The sequence below is a fragment of the Cebus imitator genome, unplaced genomic scaffold, assembly GCF_001604975.1.
Source record: "Cebus imitator isolate Cc_AM_T3 unplaced genomic scaffold, Cebus_imitator-1.0 Scaffold18, whole genome shotgun sequence".
Classification (NCBI taxonomy): Eukaryota; Metazoa; Chordata; class Mammalia; order Primates; family Cebidae; genus Cebus; species Cebus imitator.
In genome coordinates, this window is record NW_016107333.1 from 8591613 (window position 1) to 8604684 (window position 13072).

General features: G+C 44.9%; 1 protein-coding gene across 1 annotated transcript in view; it reads right to left on the reverse strand.

Annotated features, from left to right (window-relative positions):
- Positions 1-5405: 5405 nt before the first annotated feature.
- Positions 5406-13072, reverse strand: part of BPIFA3 (BPI fold containing family A member 3) — a 10646-nt gene continuing 2979 nt past the window's right edge. Inside the window, exons 2-7 of the mRNA XM_037733274.1 lie at positions 9320-9470; positions 8825-8932; positions 8012-8161; positions 6745-6829; positions 5950-6019; positions 5406-5407 (exon numbers count right to left, since the gene is read on the reverse strand). Coding sequence (XP_037589202.1) covers positions 5406-5407; positions 5950-6019; positions 6745-6829; positions 8012-8161; positions 8825-8932; positions 9320-9470 — 566 coding nt within the window. The remainder of the gene's footprint in view (positions 5408-5949; positions 6020-6744; positions 6830-8011; positions 8162-8824; positions 8933-9319; positions 9471-13072) is intronic.

A 13072-nucleotide genomic window follows, 5' to 3' on the forward strand; every position in this document is an offset into this window, starting at 1 on the left:
AAAAAAAAAAAAAAAAAAACGAAAACTACTAATGATAAACAACCTTTCGTGAGACAGTAAAGCTTGATGCCACTTGTAACAAGCCTGTGGGGAAACTGAGGCTCAGGGAGGGCAGTGGCCTGCCTGGGGTCACCTCAACTGGGAAGAGGTGACGTCAGACTGTCATCTGGGCTTCAGTGCTTACTTCACATGCAAGTTTGAAATACAGTTTTCAGTTCTGCAAGCACCTGCTCACTTCCCTGGAGCCCTCCTGTTGGCAGACTGCTTCCCCCCAACTCTTTTTTTTTTTCTTTTGACACAGTCTCACTCTGTCGCCCAGGCTGGAGTGTGGTGGCGCCATCACAGTTCACTACGGCCCCAATCTCCTGAGCTCAGGTGATCCTTTCGCTTCAGCCTTTTGGGTAGAAGGGACTATAGCTGTGCAAAACCACACCCAACTAATTTTCATGTTTTCTGTAGAGGCAGGATTTGCCATGCTGCATAGGCTGGCCTGAACTCCTGGGCTGGAGTGATCTACCTGTCTTGGCCTCCCAAAGTGCTGGAATTATAGGTGTGAGCCACCGTGCACAGCCTTAAAAAGTTTTTGTTGTAGTAAGAACACTTCACATGAGATCCACAGAGTTTTTTTTTTTTTTAAAGTATTTCTTTCCCTTTCTCTCCTTCTTTCTTTCTTTCTCCCCTTTCCTTCCTTCCTTCCTTCCTTCCTTCCTTCCTTCCTTCCTTCCTTCCTTCCTTCCAAGAGTCTTGCTCTGTCTCCCAGGCTGGAATGCAGTGGCATGATCTCGGCTCAGTGCAGCTTCTGCCTCCCAGGTTCAAGTGATTCTCATGCCTCAACCTCCCGGGTAGCTGGGATTATAGGTGTGTGCCACCATGCCCAACTAATTTTTGTATTAATATTTTTAGTAGAGACGGGGTTTCACTGTGTTGATCAGACTGGTCTCAAACTCCTGACCTCAGGTGATCTGCCCACCTCAACCTCCCCAAAGTGCTGGGATTACAGGCATGAGCCACCATGCCTGGCCTTAACAAAGTTTTAAGTGTACAATACAGCACTGTTAACTCTAAGCATGATGTGTATGACAGATCTCCAGGACTGATTTGCTGCATCCCCTCTTTGAGCCTCAGTTTCCTTGCTTATGTCACAGAGCTAATGACATCCACCTCCTCGGGCTGTGGGAGGGCTGCAATTTGGGGGAACACATGTAGCTCCCAGCCCAATGTGGCTCAGAGTCAGTGCCTAGTAGTGGGAGGGCACAGAAGTTAGAAGGCACAGAAGGGCAGAGCCTGGACTGAGGTTCTGAACATTTGGGGCTGAATTTGGGCCTTAAACCATCCCCTAGTGTGGACCCCAGTATCCTAATAGAAGTCCATTGTCCAACAAGCCCTTCCGGAAGGAAATGTAAGAAGTCCATGTTCCGTGAACCTTAAAATGAAATCAGAATGCCAGAAACCCAAGGAGGTCCCTATGGGAAGTCCTGCGCCAGCGCAGGAGCGGTCAGGAGGAAGGCAGACAAAAGCCGCCTTCACCCATGAACCAGGCAGCCTTGTTGGGGACCAGGCCTGGCCCTCCTGTGTTTGCTCTTTGAATCATGAGCAGGAAAAACCCCACAAGCTCCAGGCTGGCAAGAGGAATGCTAGCGTTTAGGGTTGCAAATCCCCGGTGAAGCATTTCGGATTAGGGAGCTTGAATTGAAAGATGGAGACGTGAGATTCTCCTGCCCTATTCTCATCTCTGACCTGTTGACATTTCCTTATTTGAGCTTGTCTCATATTTCATCAGTTCCCCCGTGTGTGTGTGTGTGTGTGTGTGTGTGTGTGTGCGTGCGCGCGTGTGTGTGTGTGTGTGAGTGTGTGTGTTGTGGAGGGTGTTGGAAGGAACGGAGGGAAGACCGGGAGGGAGGATTCACAGTGGTTGAGTGTGTGAGCCCTAGAGCTGGCTGCCTGAGTGCAGTCAGTGTGGCCGTTTCCATGCTGTGTGACCTCGGACAAGTGACTTTATTTCTCCGAGCCTCAGGGTTCATGTATAAAGTGGGCTGAAATTTTGTGTCTGGTGGGGTTGCTGGGAGACATTGATAAGATGCTGAATGTAAGCTCCGAGCACCAAGAAGCTCTGTGTATACCAAGTGCTTAATGTGTGTGTGACTGTGATTAATACATGTGTGTTATTTCCCCTTGATTTCTCAGGATGCTTTCTCAATTCTTGGTTGGAGGAGAGTGGGAATCCATATTTAGTAATTGAATAGTCAACAGTCAAATAGTTAACAATGGATTAAATGACATTTTATTTTTATTTTTATTTTTTTTAGACAGAGTTTCACTCTGTTGCCCAGAGTGGAATGTGGTGGAACCATCTTGGCTCATTGAACCTCTGCCTCCCAGGTTCAAGCGATTCTCCTGCCTCAGCTTTCCGAGTAGCTGGAATTACAGGCACCTGCCACCATGCCTGGCTGATTTTTGTATTTTTAGTAGAGACAGGGTTTCACCATCTTGGCCAGTCTGGTCTCAAACTCCTGAGCTCAAATGGTCCACCTGCCTTGGCCTCCCAATGTGCTGAGATTACAGGTGTGAGCCACTGTGCCTGGCTGGATTAAATTACATTTAATAAGCATTTCTCATAAACCCATCCCATGTGAAATATATTGCAAATGGTTTTTCATGGCTTTATTCCTTTTAAGCATACTACATTGTAAATACATACATGTACTTTCTGGAGAGACAGGGTCTGGCTCTATCACTCAGGCTGGAGTGCCGTGTTACAATCATGGCTCAGTATAACCTTGAACTCCTAGGCTCAAGCAGTCTTCCTCCCTCAGCCTCCCAAGTAGCTGGGAATGCAGATGTGTGCCACTACCTCTAGCTAATTTTTCAAGCTTTTTGTAAACATGGGGTCTTGATGTGTTGTCTCAGCTGATCTAGAACTCCTGGCCTCAAGCAGTCCTCCAGCCTCAGCCTCTCAAAGTGTTGGGATTACAGGCGTGAAATATCACAACCAGCCAATGTTTTTATTGTCAAAATTGTTAAAATACATTACACATAAGAAAAATGCACATATGTAAATATCTCAGTGAGCTTTAGAAACCAAACATCCCTTCCCATAACCAGAACCCAGATCAGGACACAGAACGCTATGAGCTCTCCAGAAGCCTCCTTCAATGCCCTCTTAGCATCTAACCCTTGCCCCAAGATAACCACTATCTTATCTCTAGCGGCACGGGTTAGTTTTGCTATTTTGAACTCACATAAATGGGAGATGCAACACGTGCCCCTCTTCTTTCATGGAACATTGTGTTTATGAGATTCATCCATTTGGCTGTGTATAATTGTAGGTCATTTCCATCACTGTGGAGATTCCGGTGGGTGCCCATTCCACAAGATACCTTCCCATTCTATTTTTCATTCTTTGATGGGCACTGGGGGAATGTTGAGTTTGGGGTTCTGATGAACATTGCTGCTATGAGCTTCCTTGCCTTTTGCTCCACACGTGCATGTATTATTGTTTTTTTTAAAAACATATTTTTACCTATTTTTTATTACACAAAATGTGTAAGAGAACAAATTGTGGTGAAATGTTCTCAACTTTCATAATGAAGTAGTTTAAGATGCATTCTGAATGTCAACAAGCAAAAGGTTTCAACACTTTTATTTATTTATTTATTTATTTATTTATTTATTTATTTATTTATTTTAAAGACGGGGTTTCACCATGTTGGTCAGGCTGGTCTTGAACTCCCAACTTCAGGTGATCCGCCCGCCTTGGCCTCCAAGGTGCTTGGATTACAGGCATGAGCCACCACACCCGGCCAACATTTTTATTTAACCATTTAAGTAGCATAAATTTCAATGCAACAGAAGGCCATGGAAAATCAACACTACTATATTATTTGTGCTTAAGTATTAATTGCGTGAGGACATAAAATGTTAATATTCTTTACCTTTACACTAGCCAACTTAAGTGGAAAATTGAGATAATTCCCACAAGGAGAAATCACATTTGCTTCAATTATGTGGATACTTCAGATGAAAATAACTTTTATGTCATAATTACCTACATCATTCAACTTTATATCTTGATACAACTATGGTATGTCAGTTCCAATGACGGGGAATTTTTTAAAAATACAATATGTTGTACTTTACGGAGATTTATGTTCTAAAATTAAGTCCAAAAATCTTAGGTATCAAAAGACATGCTTTCTTATTGGATGAAATAAGGTAACTGTTTCAAAATTATCGTAATAAGGTATAAGCCAGTGATGACTTATAATACAAGTAAGCATCTCAAAGACAGTCTTAAAAATTGATTCTTTTGAAGGTCACTGTTGAAATACCTCATGCAACCAGATCAAAATTTGGAAGTAAATATCAGCAGTTCCTGCCAGCACATGTGGTTTAAAGATTTCTTACACAAGGAAGCATGTTGCACAGCCTTATAAGGGCATAAATATAATTTAGAACACACAGCAATCTAAAACCCTAACCTGCTGAGAATACAGTAGGTAGTGGAATTGCTGAGCTGTGAAGCAAGCCTATGTTTAACTTTAGGAGATGCTTTTTAAACTGATGGTAGAATTAATCTCCCACCAGCATTGTGGAAGGGCTCCTGTTGCTCCACATCTCACAGCGTTTCTATTCCCATTTTGCAAATGGTGAAGACCGAAAGGCAACATGCTTCATCCCAAACACAGCTAGTGAATCCTAAGACTAGACTTCATCCACTCACTGGGCCACAAATATTTACTAAGCGCACACTCTGTGCCCGATGTATGCTGGGGCTGGGATTCATGGGTCGCCGTGCTGCGTGGCACTGACACCCTCATGGAACTGCTGGTTGGGCTGAATCGAAGGTGAGCTCAGATGTGTTTGGTGCCCACGTTTTTGCTTTTCCACTCTCCCACCCTTTCTCTACAACCCCTTGGAGCCCAGCAATAATCTTGACACATCTTAGGTGCTCAGTAAATGTGGAATGGATAAATGAGAGAATGAGAAATCTCAACAGGCCCCTCCCTGCATCGAGAGCAAAGCCATAGATGGGCTTCTGGCTGCAAAATAGAGGCCAAGAGTGTTTTGTTCTTTTTCCCTGATATTTCTGGGCTGATGAGCAACTGTAGGGATATTTGCTCTCAGGAGAATACTTCATCAAATCTGACTTCTAGACCTAAGACTCAGGGCCCAGGCAGGAGGGACCTCTGCACCCTTCAGAGCTAGAGTTTATTGTGGGAAAGAATGGGATGTCCACAGGGCCTGGGGTAAAGGCTTTAGGGTAGCAGAAGCCCCACTCTAAGGGAGACTTGGGGTCCCAAGATGTGGACTCTCCTGACCAGCAGTATTCAGCTGGGGGACTCTCCAGCCTGGCGTGCTGAGGGTTGGCTGGATTCACGGTGGGTTGGTTCATGAGTAGCCTCCTGTTCTGTAAAGAGAAGAGGTAGCATCTGTCACCAGTGTGCCCACCTCCCAACTCCTGCACTGAAGGGAAACCCTTATCCATCCATTCATGGTGACCAAGGGCAGGTGCCAGAAGCATTCATGTGAAAACCCTCCCCAAATCATGCTGAATTTATTTGCTTCTCAGTGTCTTCATATCACTAGTCTATGAACTCTATATGGGCAGGGACCGTAACTGTTTATCTGTAACTGCAGTAGAGGTGGTCTCAGGTTTGGGGTGGGGCCAGTGCTCCCTACTGGATTGGGTGGAGATCTTGGGAGAAGCTAGAATCTCTGATAATCTGAAGACTTCAGTGACTTGGCAGGGCACAGCCTGCTTGGTAGGGGAGCCTTCTGCTGTCCTAGATTTCTTGGGGGACTGTGTGGCCATTGTATGGTCACCTGTAAAGTGTTCTCACAGCATATGCAGACACGCCCCTTAGTAGGCCTCCCTGGGGGCTCCAGGGCCGGGGGTACCTCTTTCAGCCACTCGCCAGTCCTAAGGAGTTCTCACTGGATGCACCAGACACTCATCCATGAGGCTTTTCAACAGTTTCACATCCAGCTGCTCGAGGATTTCCTGGATCAGAGGACATACCTGAACCATCAGCACAGACAGAAGGATCAGACCCGGAACTGGAAAAGGAACACTGAAGTGCCTGTGGCTGGAAGCTTCAACTCCATGGGATTTTTCCAATAGGGAGCGTGGCCAGAGCGACTCCCTTGTAGTGAGTACTGATTACATGCTCAATGTCATGCACGACACTTCCATACTCTGCCCCCCAAATCCTCACCGTATAAGATAAGGACTGTGGTGGTCCCCATGCTAAAGGTGGGAACACTGAGGCTCAGGGAGGCGAAGTCTCACGCTCAAGGATAGGCTGGTAAGACTCATGGCCAAACTGAATATTTACATATTTATTCACTCCAATGATTGCTTCTTGTGCAGAAGCTCTGGAGTCTAGTTAGAACTCATTTGTCTATTTTGGCTTTTGTTGCCAATGCTTCTGGTGTTTTAGTCATGAAGTCCTTGCCTATGCCTATGTCCTGAATGGTTTTGCCCAGGTTTTCTTCTAGGGTTTTTATGGTGTCAGGTCTTATGTTTAAGTCTTTAATCCATCTGGAGTTAATTTTAGTGTAAGGTGTCAGAAAGAGGTCCAGATTCTGCTTTCTGCACATGGCTAGCCAGCCAAACAAACTTTGAATTGAGATTTTTCAAACTCTTAAACTCAATGTTGAAAATCCTTCTCTAAATTGCCAGTGGATATGCCCTAACCCTCAGACTTGAGTATGCTCAAGATGCCAAGTTTTTCCTTAACTTACCTGACTCTCTACCAGTTGTGGGAGAACTTTTTCCAGGTTCTCTATGAAGTCGTGGAGAAAATGTTTCATCTTTGGTGGGATAGCCCTAGAAAGAAAGGTAGATGTACAGACCAGAACAGAACAATGCAGGCAATATGAAGGCCAGGAAGGATATGGTCAGCACACCTTCCACAGCCTTTTAATCATCACTCAACCCTATGCCAGAAGTATCATTGTCAGTGATACACAAAGGGGCAGCTTGGACCTTGCCCAAGGTCACACAGCTGGTAAGTGCTGGTTATACTAGAACCATGGCGATAGGGCACCAGGTTCCACAGTCTTTCCCTACACTTTTCCCCCATGAGCGTCTGGTACGATCTAGGTACTCAGTGAATATGTGATGAACAAATGAATAGACATCCACTGAGGTCTTCATTGCTTCCGGCATTCTGGAATTACAGAGATGAATCAGGCACAAATCTTGCCTTCAAGGAAATTACAGTCAGTTGAAATTGAAGGACTTGGTCAGCCAGTCTATGGAGCTTTATTAAAGCTGCATATTGTGTCTTGTTCACCTTTCTATCCCTAGCATCAGGCATGGTGCCGGCCTACAGTAGGTTTTTGGGAAATATATGAATGAATGAGGGATAAGGAGGAGCTTCAGAGAAGATGGGAAGGGCATTCCAGGCAAGAGGATCAGCGTGTGCAAAGGCACGGTGGTGTGAAAATGTATGGTGTGTGGTGGAGGGCGAAAGGCTGCAGAGTTGGCAGGGGAGAGGACAAGCAGGGCCTTGAGTGAAATTTGGGAGTTGCTCTTTATCCAGAGGGCACTGGGAACCACTGGAGGCTTTGGAGCAGGGGCTTGGGCATGGCCAGATTTCTGTGTTAGAAATTTGTTTATTTCTGCCGCAGGGTGGAGAATGGAGTGCAGGAGGGGAGATCTGAGCCAGAAAAAGACAGGAGGAGGCTCCTGCAGTGCTCCAGGTAGTGGAGTAGGAGCTGGAGCCGTGGCTGTAGGGATGGAGATGAAAGAGAGAAGCTGAGGGCTGCTGGGAAGTCATTGATGGGAACTGGTGACGATGGGCCTGAGGAGTGGGGAGGAAGAAGAATCTGGCTTCTGGGAAGGTGGCAGGGCCGTCACAGATGGGGACAGAGAAGGAGGAACAGATCCTGGGGGAAGGATGAGATCTGTTTTGGACTCATCTAGGAGATGGTGGGGAAGTGACGCTGAAGCTAGGGCTGGTCAAGGAGGAGGCCCAGCTCTGGGGAGGGGCAGCCGGGGCCTTACTCGGTGAGGACGGACACGTGGACACTGCTGGGCTCTGCATGGCATTTGCCTATCACGAGATCCCTCCGGCCAAACTCGTCTTTCTCCAGCCAGAACTCCACAACGATGCTCATGTGTGCACACACCTTTATGATGTTGTCATCAAAGGGCCTGTAGAGGAAAAAAAGGGAGGAGGAAGGGCAAGGGGAGAAGGTAGAGAAAAAGTCGAAATCTCCATGTTGGCAAAGACAGGCATTGTCCACTGTCAGGGCTTTCCCTGGCACCCTGAGTCCTTTCAACAAACTAGGCACCGTTAAATCCTGAAGTCAGTGATGAAAGATAAAACGGCTGTAGCCAGAGTGACTTTGAAAATCTCTTAAATAGGCCTTTGGAAATTTAAACATTGAGAGTTAATCTCTGCTTTAAAAATCTTTCCCATTTAGCTGCATCCTCCCTTTCTTGGGGGCAGTGGATGTCAAAGGACAGTTTGAAGAGGAGGAGAGTGAGCAGGGGCGATGAGATGATTATAGCAGTTCTCGCTTTCTTTCTTTAATAGAGCCCAGTGTAGTGAACTCTCATAGATTTGAACGAGCAAATGACTTCCCTCCACTGACAAATGATTGTCATCCATATTTCAGGTGAAGAAACCAAGGCTCAGAGAGGTGAAGTGACTTGCCCAAGGTCACACAGCAAGTGGCTTTGGAAGCCAGGATTTGAATTTAGGTTGGGATCAGAAAGATCTAGATTTCTCATGCTGCCAAATTTCCCCCCCAGCTCCCAGGTTCCCTGCAAGGAGGGCCAGCACCTCTCAGATGCTGCTTCTGTATGACTCACAGTCTCAATTCAAGGTCAAGTTCAAATGAGATGTTTGCTGAGAACCACTCCTTATGGAAAGACATCTGGATCCCATCATAGTCCAGCCGAATGTTGGTGATGTTGATGCTGCACAGAGAAAGTGCAAAGGCCCCGCAAGGGTGAGGGACCTCAGAACAGGTCAGGCTTCCTGCTGGGAAACAAGGCTGGCCTGTCTGTAAAGAGGGCCTGGCAATGGTATTTGGAATGTGATTCTTTTACAGATGCTCTGAAGGCAAGAGCCAGGTGCAGAAACCCCGCGAGCCGCCCCACAGTGGCCCTGACAGTGCCACACCGTTTTGATTTGTACAACTGGGTCTCCACTCTTTCTCATATGGGCCTTCTTCCTTCTCTTCTTTCAATCTTCCTACCTTCCCTTTTCACAGACCTTGTACCTCCCCCCCCACATCAGCTCCACCCTTCAACCTAGAGCTCTATAATGAGTCCCAGGGCCAGGGATGGAACTCAGGGTCTCACCTGCTCTCTTGCTGCTGCTGCAGTTTCGTGCCGCCGATTAGCCAGCCCACCATCCCTGGGGCTACTTGTGCCGAGGCATTCAGTCTGCCCCCAAGGTGGATGCTCTGGATTCGGCTCTCTGCGTTGTGCTTCACGAGGCCCTGGGCAATAACTGGAAATGCACAGGGACCACTGACTTTGCACAATGTCATGGAAAAGGTCGGGGGCTTGGGATTCGGAGACCTGGGTTTCGGGCTGGTACAAGCCTGACTGCTTAGTGAGTAGTGCATGTCGCCACCTCCCCATGGAGATCCACCTTCTTCACTTATGAAATTATGTTTGAAAGACTGATGTGAGAAATAAAGCAAAACACCTGCAGAGGGGCTGGCAGGCCACAGCTGCTCAAAGAGGGGTATTCTGGTTGAAAGTCCAGCCAACATTGTATCTCAGTCTGGAGCACAGAGCTAACATATGGGATGTAGATCGCAGTCAATGTTGGTTGAAAAGAAAAATAGGTGGGTAAGTATGGAGAGAATAGATGTAAATTGCTCCACAACATGTCTAGAATAAACTGCAGGACCCAGTGGAGCTTCCACTAGAAAAGAATAAATTTACCAAAGGAAGGGAGTGTTTAAAGCTACGGAGACGCTTAAGTCCTGCCTATTTCATCTCTAGACCCTCCTGCCTGGGATGAGGACCCAGCCCTGATGAACCTCAGAGTGTACCACAGGGCACATTATTTCACTGGTTTGACCTGCTCTGAGATGAGATTGCACACTGAGAATTCTGGGTTACTGCAGAGCAGCAGAAACCATTGTCGTACCCCAGCCTCCTGCCAGACAGCACCTTGGAGTTGTTTGTTTCAGCAATGTTTGTTTCTGTTGCCTACAAACAAGAATGTGCCCAGAGTGGCAGATCTTGATTCAAATCCTGGCTCTGTCATCTCCCTGGGCCTTGGTTTCTTCATCTGTATAACAGGGGCCGTACCTCACAGGGTTCTTATGAGGATTATTAAAAACCATTCATTCATTACTTCATTCATTCATCCAACAAATATTTTTTGAGCACATACTGGGTGTCAGGCCCCAAGTTCAGCACTGAGGACACAAACCAGTTTTATGTCTACTAGGAGAGATATATATTAAACAAATAGTTTTGAGGATAGAGTGAACCTATAGGTATGCCCAGAACTCTCAGTAGTTCTTGGTTCGTGATTATAGTGGTACTTGGGAATTTGTGAGTGGCAGACACCAGTGGTTGCCAATCCAATATTCATCCATCCATCCATCCACTATCCATCCATCTACTCATCCCTCTGTTCATCCATCCATCCATCCATCCATCCATCCATCCATCCATTTATCCATGTGTTCATTCTATCCTCCTCATCTGAACCCTGATTTGATTCAAGCACTCCCTTAAATTCCTGGTCTAGATGAGGCTGTTGTTATCTGAATCATCATGTATACCTCACACTCACTGACTCTTTGGGGTTCAAAGTTGGCACATGACCCACGTTGGCTCTATCAGAGCAAACAGGAGATCTCATCTTTCATGTTTCAGGGGAAAATTCCTTTCTCTTTTTCCTAACGGAAAGGGGCAAGACAGCCTATAGCGCCCATGGCCATGGGTCAAAATTTTCCTACCACACTGGGAACCAGCGTGAGGATGAAACTGTGATGACAGCAGAGCTGAAAAATGGACAAAATCTACTCTGGACGTGAGCTTTGAACTCATGACTGAACCAAACCTGGAGCTTGTCCTACCTCTGACTTTCAGTTATGTAAAATGACGACTTTTTTTATTGTGTAAGCCAGGTTGAGTTGGCTTTTCTGTTGCCTGCAGCTAAGCACTCTAACTGATATTATAATTTCACTGCCTTGACTCTACCTGAGGTCAGGCCCTACGCCGAGAACTCTGGGTTACTGCCGAGCAGCTGCTACGGGCCATAGCAATAAACATATGCACTGTCAAAGCACTTTTCACATACTTTCCATCATTTAAGTTTGAAAAGCAGCTTCATGAACTAATATTCTAACTGCACTCATTGCATAAATGAGGTTACCTGAGCTCAGAATTATACGCCAATATATTCAATAACCTCATTGAAACAGATACATTTATGACAAACCACAAAATGCCAAGTTTTGATGAGGAAAAATGGAAAACATTCATAACCAAAGAAATTAAGAAATTTCTTAATAAATAAAAATGGTGATTGAAGATCTCATTCCCCAGGAGCTTCTGACCTAGAAGGTTTTATGCAAGAGTTTTATCAAACGTTTATAAAGAGAAAACTGTGAAAGAAAATAGAAAAACGGAAAGATGTTAAATTCATTCTCTGAGGTTAGTATAACTTTCCTAGCCTCAAGGACAGTACCAAGAAAAGAAAGTTACGTATTAGTTTTATGTATGAAAAGTTTGCTAAGATCCTAAGCAAATTATTAGCTAATGAAATCTTTCCAGGCGCAGTGGCTCACGCCTGTAATCCCAACAGTTTGGGAGGCTGAGGTAGGTAGATCTCCTGAGGTCATGAGTTCAAGACCAGCCTGGCCAACATGGCAAAACCCTGTCTCTACTAAAAATACATAAATCATCCGAGCATGGTGGTGGGGGCACCTGTAATCTCAGCTACTCAGGAGGCTGAGGCAGGTGAATTATTTGAACCCAGGAGAGGAGGTTGCAGTGAGCTGAGATCATGCCACTGCACTCCAGCATGGGTGACAGAGCAAGATGACTCCATCTCAAAAAGAAGAAGAAGAAGAAGAAGAAGAAATCTAATAGTACGTTATAAAAATGTTTATTTTAGAAGTGTTAGGAAAGTTCAACAGCAGAAAAATCTAGTAATACAATTTATCATTTAGTAGATTTGAGGAAGAAAGTGAGTAACTTTTAGATGCAGAGAAACATTTGTTAAAGGTCAATACTGACTTATGATTAAGAAAAATTTATAAAACTAGGGACATAAGGAACAGGCTTAATGTGATAAAAACTATATTCCAAAAACCTACAGAAAATATACTTGGAGGAGAATCCTAGATTCATTTCCATTCCTGTAGAAGGCTCTGGCTACAGTGCAAGATCAGAAAAAGGCATGGGAAGTATAAGGTTTAGAAGAGAAGAGATTAAGCTATTACTATTTACAGACAATATAATCCTCTACATAGAAAAACCTACAGAATAAATACAACCGTTAAAACTATAAGAGGTCAGCAAGACTTTTGAATATCAGAAAAAGTCAACAGCTTTCCTTCCATCTGTACCTGCATTCCAATTAGAAAATATAATAGAAAATTAGGTAGCATTTACTGTGGCAATGAAAACTATAAATTCTCTAGGAATCACGTTAACAAATCATGCTCAACACATTGATAGAACTTTAAAATTATATTATGGGATGTATAGTAAAATTTGAATAAATGTAAAGATACACTAAATTTATGATTGGGAAGTCTAAAATTCAACTGTATTTAAATTAACAAATTAATTTTAACCCCAATCAAATTGCCAGATAATTTTTTTAAGAGACAGGGTCTTACTTTGCTGCCCAGGCTGGAGTGCAGTGGTACAATTATAACTCAGTGCAGTCTCAAACCCCGGGGCACAAGTGATCCTCTCACCTCAGCTTCCCAAGTAGGTGGGATAAAAGGCATGTGCCACCTTGCCTGGCTAATTTTCTAATTTTATTTTTGTAGAGACAGGGTCTTGATATGTTGCCCAGGCTGGTCTTAAACTCCTAGGCTCAAGTGATCTCCTACCTCAGCCTCTTAAAGC